Genomic DNA, 12,332 nt, shown 5'->3' on the forward strand with positions numbered 1-12,332 from the left:
AACTTTTATGTGTAAATACGATTTTTGGTTACATTTGGCAATGCTGGAAGTGCAAAGGCCACACTTCCTGCATGTGTAGTTGCAGGACCTGTGACATCAAAGCCAGCATTATTCTAGGCAGCTGAATGCTTCAACAATGATGCGGATCAAGGAAAACCAAGAGATGGAGGGAGGCAGTGAGTCTGCCAGGTTAGAAAGTGAGGTGCTAAGTCTCCAGGATAGTGGCTGGAGAACAGAGCACCACACAGCACAAAGTGCAGTGAAGAAAAAGGTTCCCCATGCCACAGACAGAGGCAAAGGGACTGGGCACACTGTGACCCAGAGAGAACAGCTGAGCAAGTGGGGGATGCACTAAGAATCATTGGCTGATACCAGCTCTGAAGAAGTGTCAGTGCATGATGACATCGCCACCAGAACTAGCAGCCATGAATAAGCTGACAGGTGTGTACTGATGACGACACTAATGGGAGAGCATGTGACACAAGTGCACATACACAAAGACGTCTTCTGATTGGCATCAGTAATTAGTGCTTCAAAAAACAGCTGAAAGCACTACACAGCAAAGGCTACAGGCCCCATAAACATTCCATCTGTAGTCCTGAAGACGTGTGTTCTAGAACTAACCCCACCTCTAGTCAAGCTGTTCTAGAGCAGCTGCAATACACTGGCATCTACCCAACAAAGTGGAAAATTGCCCAGGTATATTCTGTCCACAAATGGCACAATGTTTAGTTATATTTTCAACTCCTCAGAACTGACGCAGCCTGTGCCCAGATGCAGTAAAACCTGGATAAGATTCAAACTTGGTGTGATAAAGGAAAGTAACACATGTACCATACAAGTGCCAGGCAATCAGCTTCTCCAACTCCTCTTGACATTCAATGGAATTGTCATCAAATTCCCCCATCAACATCAATTTAGTTTCTGCTAATGTATTCCTTCTAACTGCCATTGTTTTTGTTTCTTTGGTGTTCATACTCAATCCACATTCTAAACTTCTAGATTTCACTTGATTGGTGATATTTTGTAGAGCCTCTTTGATTCTGCAAGTAGTGCTGTGTCGTCAGCATATCTAAGTTTTTTATGTTCTTGCTTCCAATTTTTACCCCTGGAACCAACTCTTTAGTCACATGCTGGCAGATCAATTTTACCTAATGCATCTAATATTTAATTATATTTACTTTTGAGCTCTGAAGATACATTTTGTTACCCTAAGTAACCACTTTTAGGTTCCATCTAGTATGTACATTTCTATTGCCATGCAAAAGATTTCTAATAATTAATCAGTACTTAGAATATCGCAAAGGAACCTTAACTCTGAGTAGCCTGGGACCTGTGGCTTCAGGAACAATACTCCTGAAATTGGAGAATTCAAAACACACCAAATAACCTCAAATGATACTTCTGGCCCATACATGTCAGCCAGAACTGAGGCATCAACCCAAGATTCACTTAGAGCTAGGATGAGGAAACCCAGCATCTAAGGGTTCTTATGCTTTCAAGCAGCTTCATAACTAAGGTGTTGAGGTGAAACAACTTTGGAAAAGCCCAAGGCAACACCTGCAGCTTTGGAGAAGAAGATTTTGAGCAATGTAACCTCACCCAGTACCAGAGCCTCCCTGTCCCCTTCCAATGTCAAATTTGTAGCACTCAGCTAGAAAATGATTACATAGGATAATCTCATCTGCTATGACCTAAGAAATTTGGAGGATAGTAAAATGAATAGGGAATCCATCAATAACAATGATTTCTTTTCAGATTCGGTTTTCAACACTTCCAGTTTTTAATAAGCAGATATACAGCTTGTGCCAGCATTCTACACTGTTGTCACTTTGTAAGGTACAGAAATATAAATGATCTGGTTTTCTGTCACAGGTAATTATAATCAGAATAAATGCCTACTCAGGCTGTTCCAAGCATTTAACTTTCAAATACTTAAAAATTAAAGCACATTCTAAAGACAAATAGACACATTTATTCTGAATGAACTAACTCTCACTATTATAACCAAAATGCAGGAAGAACAAGTGTAACGTTTGTTCTGAAGAAAGGTTATTGATTTGTGATACTAATTCTGTTTCTCTCTCCACAGATGTTGCCTGATCTGTTATTTCCAGAATTTTCTGCTTTTATTTCAGATTTCCAGCATCTGCAGTATTTAGCTTTGAGAAACAGCCTCACACATTCTCTTTTAGGCTATCATGTTCTCCTCTAAATTTAGAAATAGGCACTAAACTTGGTGTATCTCTTTTTAAAATATATAGACCAAATATATTGGCTTTAATTATTTTAGCTAAAATTCACCTGATTTAAGCCTCCATGCTTTTCCTATGGCATCTCCATGTGCTAATGTACACTTCACCCAGTGACAGTGGGCCAAATCTTGCTGGAAAAATAACCACGTATTAACAATGCACGCCATTATTAATGGCCAGTAATGCACAGCGTGAGTTACAAATCTCCAGAACTTGCTGATTTTTGCTGTTGCTTTGCACAATCTCACCCATGGGGGAGAATTTTCCCCATGTCGGGCGGGCCAAGCGGGAGCAGGTGTGGACCCGATCGCCGCCTGCAATCTGGTCCGCGCCACCATTTTACGCAAGCGGGCCAATTAAGGCCCGTCCGGCGTATTTCTCCACTCCCGAGGATATCGGGAGTGGGCAGGGCGGTGGCAGACGTGCACAGGCCGCTGGGTCCAATGGTGACACAGCGGCCTGTTTAAATGAAGGCCTGGCAGCCTTTGCAAGGCAAAAGAGCACAGCAGAGGGCTACTGTGCAGCATGCGAATCCAGAGGACAGGGCTGCAGGGCAGGCCAGGCCGGAGGGTAGGGCAGCGGGACAGTGTGCCCCTCGTTTTTCTGACGAGTGCCTAGCTGCCCTCCTGGAGGAGGTGGCAGTGTGGCAGGAGGTCCGGATTCCGAGGAACGGGAGGCAGAGGTCTCTCCACCTGACCAAACGTGCATGGGAGGTGGCGGCTGAGAGTGTGAGCTCCCATGACGTGGTGCGGCGCACATGGGTCCAGTGCCACAAAACCATTCAACAATCTCCTGTGCTCAGGAAGGGTGAGTACCATGTTGGCCGAGGTCACGTAATGCAGCCGTCACCCTTTCCACCCCCCCCCCCCCCCCCCCCCCCCACCTCCCCACCTCCCCCCTGCAACTCTCAGCACAGTAACAGATTTGAATCCCTCACAGCATGCATCCCTCGCTGGATGGGCCAGCAGATATTGCCCATGCCCAGTTCACCCTGAGAGGGTTGAGCTAGGATGGGTTCTGCACCCGTAGCATGTGTGACACTGACACCCAGAGTATAGAATGGGGGTGAAACTCAAGGGTCTGCACCTAGGCAGAGATCTGGGACTGGGAAGGCATGTCGAAGTCAGGGCGCTAACATGCTGGGAGGGGAGCTTCCAGGTGGCGGGGCACCAATCCAGCTGCTGGCCTTTGCGCTCCACATGCTTGTGCCTCCTTGCTTAGCAAAGTGACACCTTGTGGTGCCCCATGTGAAGGAGGCAGCATTTGGGCAATGGTGGGGGTGGGGAGGGAGGGGGGGGGATGGGGTCAGCCCTGGCTTGTTTGGGTGAGTGTGCAGCAGCTGCGGGATGATGAAGAACTGGAGTCCTGCAATGTCCCACTCTGGCTGGGTTGGCAGGGATGCGATGGGAATTCAGGTGCAGGCTGGACTAATCAAAGCTCCTCTCTCCTTTTCAGGAGAAGACTGCGCACAATGTGTCAGAATGGATGTGGACTGGCGGAGGCCAGGCCCAGTTGGCCATCCTGACACCTTTTGAGCAGCAGGTCTGGAGAGGCACAGTGTGCCCAGATTAATCGGTGGCGGTGAGGCTGGGGTGCCACGGGGAGGTATGTTTGCCGAGCACCCAGGTCACCATGTGTGTCCCAGCACTGCTGAGTGCTCAGTGATTGAAGTTAGCAACATGGGTTGACCATTGCTTATGGAAGGATGAGCACATAATGATCCGGGGAACAGGGATGCACACTGGCGTTGTCTGCACTGTAACTAATCAAATGTCCTTGCTGAAAGGAAGAACATCAGCAAAGCAGGGCCGGGAGGAGGAGGCAGAGGGGCCACCTCTGAGGGCCCATAGGAAATCCACTCACCAGCATCACACCATCTCTGCCAGGCAGGCACCAGTGCAGATACTAGCACCTCGACTGGAATTAGATCTTCAGCTAGTGACCTGGGACACGGCAGTGAGGGCACTTCACGCTCACTTCAGATGCGGGCAAAGACAGGGATTGCAGTCGGAGGATTGCTGGGGACCAGGAACATGCTCGGCAGCGAATACTGGAAGTGCAGCAGGGTGTGCGGGACGATCTGGCAGAGATACATGAGGCAAAGCGTGGCATGGTGCCCATGCTGGAGGAGTCCATGCGGAGCATCACCAATGCAATGAGCCTCATGCTTCCTCCATCAAGAGAGTGGCAACTCTCATGGAGAGGCTCCTCCAAGAGACCAATCAGGGCCTCCTAGGGTTGCACTCGGACCTGCAAGCCCTCACAGTGGCATGGACCTCAGCTGGTCCATGTGGAAGATGGTTTGGGCACTAAGTATACCAGCTCGGTGCCCAATCATCCACGGTGACAGAGAGGTCCAAAGCAACCTCACGTCGACACAGCAGCTGCCTGTTGTCTCTGCAGGCTCCTCTTAGGGTGCTCCAGATGAGGGCAGCAGCTCCTCTGCCCCTCTGCCAGTGACCGTGGCATCCGATGAGGCTGCGGTGACTGGGGAGATGCCAGCTGTAGAACTGGCTGTTCCCTCCCGGGTGGAGCCAGCACAGGCTCCATGGTCCAGAGGACAGCCGCCAAGGTCATCGAGGCCAACAGGACAGCAGAGTGAGCAGGCTCTCTCAGATGTCAGTGCCAGCGAGGGGACAGCACATGGACATAGCGCCTGTAAGCGTAAATTTAAAGCACCTTAGGCACACCATGGGTTTCTCACTGGTGCTTTTATGTTGGCCTAATGTAGGTCATTGACGACTTGGTGTGATGTGCAACCTTTTTTTGGTTTATGAAGTTACGTTTGTTATCTCAATTAATTTTGACATGCCTGGGTCAGCGTCTACCCCCCTCAGCATTTCCCTGTGTGTGCTCATCCTCGGACTGACTGCTGGACTCATCATGTGCAGCCGGAGCAACTGAGTCTACGTATTCCTCGTCCACAGCGTCGCTTGCCCCTTTCCAGCGCAAGATTGTGGAGAGCGCAGCATGCAACCACTATCACCGAGACATGATCTGGGGGGTACTGGAGTGCACCCCCTGAGCGGTCCAGGCATCGGAAGCGCATCTTGAGAAGACTGATGGTTCTCTCCACCACAGACCTTGTGGAGGTGTGGCTCCTATTGTAACGCTGCTCAGCTTCTGTTCTTGGATGGTGGAGAGGCATCATGAGCCACCTTCTGAGGGGATAGCCCTTGGCACCCAGCAGCCATCCATCCAGTCGGCCTGGAGCACTGAAGAGCCCCGGCACCTGGGAGTGTCTGAGGATGTAGGAGTCATGGGAGCTGCCTGGGTACCTTGCACAGACTTGCAGAATCTGCATCCTGTGGTCACACACTATCTGCACGTTCATGGAGTGGAAGCCCTTCCTGTTGAAGCCAGCAATAGCCGCGAAGCCTCTGGATCGCTCTGTCTGGCTGGCCTGGTCCCAGCTGTAGTGGACGAAAGTCAATACACACCTGAACAGAGCGTCTGTAATCTGCTTGACACAAGTGTGGACAGCTGATTGGGAAACTCCGCAAAGATCCCCCACTGACCCCTGGAAAGAGCCGGAGGAATAGAAGTTGAGGGCATCTGTTTAAAAACTTGCTGGATCTGCACATTAACTGCCTATTAAACTTGTGGCAGGAAGTTAGGGCATGTAATTAAGAGTCTAAGTGCTCTTTAACCAACTGATAAGGAACAATTTAAACTATTCAGCCTCCTTATTGGAGGTTGAAGAAAACATTTTTTTCTTAGTTCCTTTATCCTCTGTCAATCTAAACTTTCTTTCCCTCTTTATTTCTGTACCTGATTTAACTCTAATGCACCCTCCTTCTCCACTGTTCCTTTCTCAATCCTTAAATCTCAATGGTTAAGGTGCAACACTAGGTCCCAGAGCTCATTTGTTACCCTCATTGTGCCATGATCAGCTCAAACTTACAAGCTATGGCGCAAAAACTTCCAAGCTGAATGATGCAAGAAAATGTCTAACTAGCAATATACTGCGCGAGATGCCTCGTTCCAGTAAGATTCAGTAAGTAATGTGAACAATACTTATGTAGCAAAGCAAGAAGCCAAAGCATTGCTGTGGAGTTGCCGGTGGCACAACTATGCACTCACTTGGGTGATGAGGTCACATTGATACTGCTGAGACACTTTATTTTTGACTTACCCAGAATGGTTTAACTCAGTGATCCACAGGCGGCTGTGAAAAGGAAATTCTGTCTGCTTTCCTAAAACATGAAGACCATCCCTGGTGGTGGCCATCTTGTCTATGCTCAGGTAGGTAAAGTTCCACATATGTCATTACATAAAACTTGAACAAAAGATGTGGTATCATGACATCTTAAAGAACAGTAAACAGTCTTCTCTGTCTTCCAGAGAATTTTTTATGATTCAGTGGAAAAACAAAATGCATTTGTTTTTACAAAAAGACATTCAAACATACTTACATCCCAAATTCTACTTTTTTCGACAACTTTAATAATTGACAGGCAAAATGTGCCGATATTTATTACATGCCAGTGGTCACAGGTTGACAGTAAATTTCAAGCGGCAGCTTTAATTAAATATACATTTATCTAAACAGAGCACAGTATTCTAGTGTCGAGCACATTCACTTAACACATTAATCTCCTTGGCACAAACCAGTTTTGCCACTTTGCCTGGGCAATACAAAGCAAACAAAAAATAAACACAGGTACACAAACACAGGGAACTCAAACCCTCTTTATGCTCCCTCTGAGTTTAATGTGAGATGACTTCATCAAAAATTGATGGCAATAGAAAAATTAGTAGAATTCAAACAGTTTCAATGGCATTTGTTTACAAAAATGTGAAAAATTAGCTACTCCTGTATACTAATGCCCATGAAATTTCTTTTCCAAACACTGAAACAAGCCACCTGCAAGGTACATCCTCTCCACTTCTCTCTCCTACTTCAAGACTCTACTTAAAACCTACCCTACCTCTTTGGCCATGCGTTCGATCACCTGTCCTAGTGTCTCCTTCTTTGGCTGGGTGTTAATTTATTGTCCAATCATGTTCTTGTGAAGTTCCTGATGTGGTTTTACAAGTCAAGCTGTTGGCCTTTTCAAACCACCTGAATTTTAGTTCAGGCAGGAGTTGTAGGCAGCAACCATACACATTCAACAGCAGCCTTGTGAAGCCTAGCAGTACATATACAGGTTGAAACTTTGTAGTTAGAAAATAGGTAACAGGAGTACAATCAAACAAGCCAGCCAAGGTTTCAGGATGCAATTGTCAGAACCCACTTGGAGTACTTTACAGAGATCTGATCACTACTTTTCAAAGCTTTGTGTAAGTATTGGATTAGGTGGGAGAAGAGCAAGGAAAATGATGCTTCTTGCGTAGGATATCTGAGGAAAGGGTATAAAAACTCAATCTCTACAGTTGAGAGAAATAAGTTCAGAAGGGGGTGCACTGAAGCATACTAGAAAAACTGGACTTAGGTAAATCATAACAAGATAACTAGTCATAAGGGTAAACCAGTGAAAACTAAATTTAAAGCAGATAACAGAAGGGTTTTCATTACATTATGGGCATGAAAGAAGCTATCTGGAGGGTAAGAGACAGACTTTCTTATAAGTGTCAGAATATTAGAGGGATAATCTTTGTTGATCTTTCATCATCCTTGACTTTTCTTGACTGTTTTTCTCCACAGCACTTTAACTTCTCCTTAAAATCTCAGGCAACAGAAAAATAACTCACTAGAATTCAAACAATTTCAATGCACGTTTCCACTATTTGGAAAAAAAAGTGTAAAATCAATTACTTCTGTAGACTGATGCCAGTGATCATTATGATGGTCTTTCTCTGAAGTGAGCTAATCCTTCCCCAGATTTTTCACCAGTTTAAAGGGGTATTAAAAGAAAATTGTGTGACCCAAAATTTTCATTACACAGTTCCACTAAAACAGAACTACTTTACAGTCTTCTCTCACAATTTTGCGTTTAAGAAACCACTATACTATGAAAAGATATGGTTCACCATGAAAGTGTTTATTTCACCAAATTCCTGTAAAATCTGAACCTTAATTGATCTGTTCAGTTTTACAACACCACAGTAGCAAAAGTGCGCTGGGAATATTGTTTAATGATTCAGTATACATATATTATGTGCACATTAAATATTGACTCTGTACGTTCCTAACTCTACATTCTGATTATAACCAGTTTGTAGATCACTAGAAATTATAATAATGTTAAGGTTAATAACCCCCTCCCAAATTTTCTAAGTGCTTTTTTAAATACTGCCAAATTAATGCACAACTATATAACACGCTAGGTCTAATTTTTGTTTATGTAACCATAACGTCTCCTCTTTACAATATTAAAAGTTTTATACAACTAGTTACAGAAATGAAGATAGCATAAACAAGTTCTTTGTCGATGCTTTGGTGATCTGCACAATTATTTTTTTTTAACCAAAGACTCAGAGTATAAGACATTAAAGAACATTTTGTGCAGATCATTCACCTTCTCTACAAAGTATGCCTTTTCTGAAATTTGTTCTTTAAAAAGTACATGATTTCACAGAAACTTTGTACAATAAACCTTATGCACAAATTCAATCCTATGACAAGCACTGTGCCACAAATAAAGATTTTTCATGATTTTAATCATTCACCAAGGCTGAACTTGGATGTTCTTTGAAGGTAAGGATGGAGTTGATCAAAGTTACTTGACCTAGTCATTTCTCACATCACAGTCAACAAAAGTATTTTTGTCAAACTTCAAAAGTTCAAATTGAGGGAAACATTTAAGCATTCTATTTTCCTTCTTTTGCCTAATCCTGGACATGCAACCTCAATCTCAGAGAGGCCAGCAGGTGAGAGATAATCTCCACTGTCAATCTTACTCATGCTCTAATGATAGATGATAGTTCCATCCAAAAGTCCAATTTCTGCTAATAAGGCACCAACAACCCAATGAAATATAGATTTAATCATTCCTGCCCTCTCAACCTGTCACAGATAAACATCTGTCTTTCATACTTTTTCTGTTCCTTGCCCCTCCCCTTGCTCTGTACTTGCTTAAGAATCGTTCATCTCTAACATCTTCTAGTTCTGATGAAAGGACTTTAAATGCTAAATCCATTTCTTTTCCGTAGAGACTGTCTGACCTGCTGAGTGGTTCTAGCATTTTCCAGCATCTAATTTATTTTGCTTTTGAAAAGGAATTAGCTGCAATTTTGAAGAGTGAAACCAGTCCAAATGTGATGAGGATTTGGACCACTGCATGCTAGAATTCTTGATTAGAGGACAATATCATCTCCTAAATGACTGACAGTACGGTCCTTGCATTGTGATTGGTTTTGTGCTCAAAACAGTATAGGTTTTAACTTCTGAACTATGGTTGTGTCTTTGCAAATGTTTCATGTACAAAACTGTACTTGCAACATGAACAACAAAGGATCAAAAGGAAGCAAAACAGAATCAGGGAACAGTGCAACTAGGCAGGGCAAGGATGAATAAAACTTGTCTATCATAACAGCAAGACTTGACTGGGAAAATAAATCAACAGAGAAGAATATAGTGAGGATAGAAAATACCTAGAATAAACCCATAGTGAAAGGAAAGCAGATTGTAAATAAAACCAAAAATAAATACTAAGAGGCAGATGATTAAAAATATATAAAATGGGTGCAATTATTTTGAGCCATGTTGGTATTATAATATCTCATTTGGTATTTGTAATTAACACTGAAAGTACAGTGATTGTAATGCTGTATGCCTCCTGCAGAAGCAATTGTGTTGTTTTTTTTTAAACCTTCCACTAAGAACCACATGCATAAGGGCTATGATTTTACTACGTCATGTTTATACGTCATTTTTCACTTTAAAAATAGTGCTGTTCCCATTAATAAACATTGAAACACGAATGCACGATAAACCCAAATTCTGTATACTGTGTTGCCAATTGTGGTACTGACAATTCAAGCAACTAACACTCAAGAAACTACAGACCCAGGAAAATCAAAGTTACAGATATCTAGGCAGAACCAGGCTAGGTGAGAGTGCATGTAGGTGAGAGTGCATGGGTGTGTGTGTGTGTGTTCGCACAATGAAAATCAGAAGATCTGCTGTTCAAACAAAATCTTTTCAAATCCTGGAGGCGGAGGGCTGTAAAATTCACTGAACTGGCAATCCAAAATTGCACTGTCATCAACTGGAAAAGAGAAAGATAAACCATCAGATGATTAAATATGTGCATGGTATTACTGACTGGAATTAAAAACCAAGTTTAAAATGTAAGGAAATCTGAATTGTTCATTCACTGCTCAACCCACTGAAACTGACAACAACTTATATTTATATAGCGCCTTTAACATAATGAAATGTCCATGGTGCTTCTCAGCTATATAAGTCACGTGAAAGATATTAGATCAGATGATCAAGAGGTAAGTTTTAAGAGCTGTCGTAAAGTACAAGCATGGGGGAGAGGCAGAGGGGCGCAAGGAGAGAATTCCAGAGCTGGGGCCAAGGCAACTGAAGACACAGTCACCAATGGTGCAGCAGTTATGACCTGGAATGCGTACGAGGCCAGAATTAGAGTACAGCAGATGTGTGGGGTTGGAGGAGATTACAGAGATAGGGAGGGGCAAGACCATGGAGGGATTTGAAAACAAGGATGACAATTTTAAAATCAAGATGTTGCTTGACCGGCAGCCAATGTGGGTCAGTGAGCACAGGAGTGATCGGGGAACAGGACTTGCTGCGAGTTAAGACATGGGCACAGAGTTTTGGACAATCACAAAACAGTGCCAGTACTTTGCTTACTGCAACTTGCTATGATACAACAAGGCATTGTCAACCAATATCATCAGATCTGTTCTGCAGTAATATGGTGCTGCCCATTTAAAATGCTCACAAGCTTTTAACAATGGTGCTTTGTTACAGCTGGCCTCAATTCCAGAACCAAAGGGTTGTAAACATGACTAAATACTGTGCGGAATCACTGTCAATGTTCAGTCCCCAGTGGCTAATGGACACTATCTGAAATAACACATTAATTTGTGTAAAAAGTCAGGTACAAAATTATGTATTATGATCAGATCAGCCAGAAATGATTCCCATGTAAGCTTGAGTTGAGGTCAAGCTGCATGTGTAAAAGTAATCATGTTATTTGAAATTGATACTGAAGAAGGAAAATAGAACAGCTTTATTTTACAAAGGAATTGGAACTCTGCCAGCTCAGCTATTATCTCAGTTATAAGGTTAGAATGCAGACTTGTTAAAAAATAAATTGCGCTTCAAAGGGGCTGGGACAATATCCTGACAGGGATGTTAACTAGTGCTGTGGGGGAAGGGTTTAATTTGGTAGCAGGGTTGGGCACGAGCATTAAACATCAGAGAGGAGATACAAGGTGTACTGGGAGGCACAAACAGCATCAGAATAAAGAGTGGTCGAGAAATAGGAGGATTCAGACAGAGGGAAATGAGAGGTGAACCAGGATGGGAATGCATGCGTGTGTAAATGCATGCAATGCAGTAAATATGGTTGGTGAAATACAGACACACGTAGTCATACTGGATTATGAACAGAGCTGACTCAAATAAGAATGGGCACATAATTTTCCTGGCTACAACATATCAGGAAAGATAGGGAAGGACAAAAGAAGGGGGCAATATTGAACAAACAAATTATGATAGCACTAAAAAAGGAATGATGTACTTAAGGATTTAAAGACATAATCCATTTGGTTAGAAGCAAGGAACAATAGCTTGTATTTTATCGGTCACCAACTAGTGAAAAGGAGATTGAGGAGCAGATTTGTGGACAAATGCAGAAAGGTGCAAGAACTCTATGGTATAGCAAGTCCTCACTAAAAGTTGTAGTTGCATTCCTGAAAAGTGTAACTTTAAGTCAAACAACTTTAAGCAATTTTCCCATTACAACCAATGTTAAAGCCTTCTCATCGGAAAGAAAAACATTAAAACATTATACCACATAAGTTGAAATGCTTTACATTGCTAAATCCCTTTAATAAGAAAATATACCAGTGGCTAGATGGTCAGTAACCAGCAGACACACATTTGATGTAATTAGCAAGAGAACCAGAAATGACACGAGGTAAAAAAGTTTAAACAGC

The 12,332-nt window shown here is 43.3% G+C and overlaps 1 protein-coding gene across 1 annotated transcript in view; it reads right to left on the reverse strand.

The window, feature by feature from the left end:
* Positions 1 to 8,218: 8,218 nt before the first annotated feature.
* LOC121290572 (SPRY domain-containing protein 7) overlaps positions 8,219 to 12,332 on the reverse strand; it is a 29,796-nt gene continuing 25,682 nt past the window's right edge. Inside the window, exon 5 of the mRNA XM_041211144.1 lies at positions 8,219 to 10,408. Within this exon, the coding sequence (XP_041067078.1) occupies positions 10,311 to 10,408 (98 nt within the window). The 3' untranslated portion in view covers positions 8,219 to 10,310. The remainder of the gene's footprint in view (positions 10,409 to 12,332) is intronic.

The sequence above is a fragment of the Carcharodon carcharias genome, chromosome 18, assembly GCF_017639515.1.
Source record: "Carcharodon carcharias isolate sCarCar2 chromosome 18, sCarCar2.pri, whole genome shotgun sequence".
NCBI classification, from domain to species: domain Eukaryota; kingdom Metazoa; phylum Chordata; class Chondrichthyes; order Lamniformes; family Lamnidae; genus Carcharodon; species Carcharodon carcharias.